General features: G+C 39.2%; 1 protein-coding gene across 1 annotated transcript; it reads right to left on the bottom strand.

The window, feature by feature from the left end:
- Positions 1 to 7: 7 nt before the first annotated feature.
- Positions 8 to 330, bottom strand: LOC108254422 (the record flags this gene model as incomplete). Its single annotated transcript, XM_017449413.1, has 1 exon — positions 8 to 330. A coding segment is annotated over one exon (323 nt), but the record flags the coding sequence as incomplete, so codon positions are not given.
- Between the last annotated feature and the right edge of the window lie 7 nt (positions 331 to 337).

Below are 337 nucleotides of genomic sequence, written 5' to 3' on the forward strand. Positions count from 1 at the left end.
TGAATACAGGGTGGTCGCTACAAAGTGAACATTCTTAGGTAAATTAATCGGTAACCAGGACAGAGCAGCGACAATATCAGAATCCAATGGGTTCAGTCTATGTAGATCATCAATGAGAATCACAAGTAGGTTATCTTTAGCAGGATCATCCTCGGATTCAAATCTCTTGATGAGAGTTTGAAACCAATTGTTCACGTAGAGAGGATCAAAGGAAGCATCAACAGGTATACATATATTATTAGGTGATAGGAGACAGTTGAGTTGTTCACAAATAATTCGTAATAGTTCTAGATTGTACGAGGATCGGGGTGTAGTTCCGGAAAACCTCAAGATCTTG

This window comes from Diaphorina citri, unplaced genomic scaffold (genome assembly GCF_000475195.1).
Source record: "Diaphorina citri unplaced genomic scaffold, Diaci psyllid genome assembly version 1.1 scaffold87157, whole genome shotgun sequence".
Classification (NCBI taxonomy): Eukaryota; Metazoa; Arthropoda; class Insecta; order Hemiptera; family Psyllidae; genus Diaphorina; species Diaphorina citri.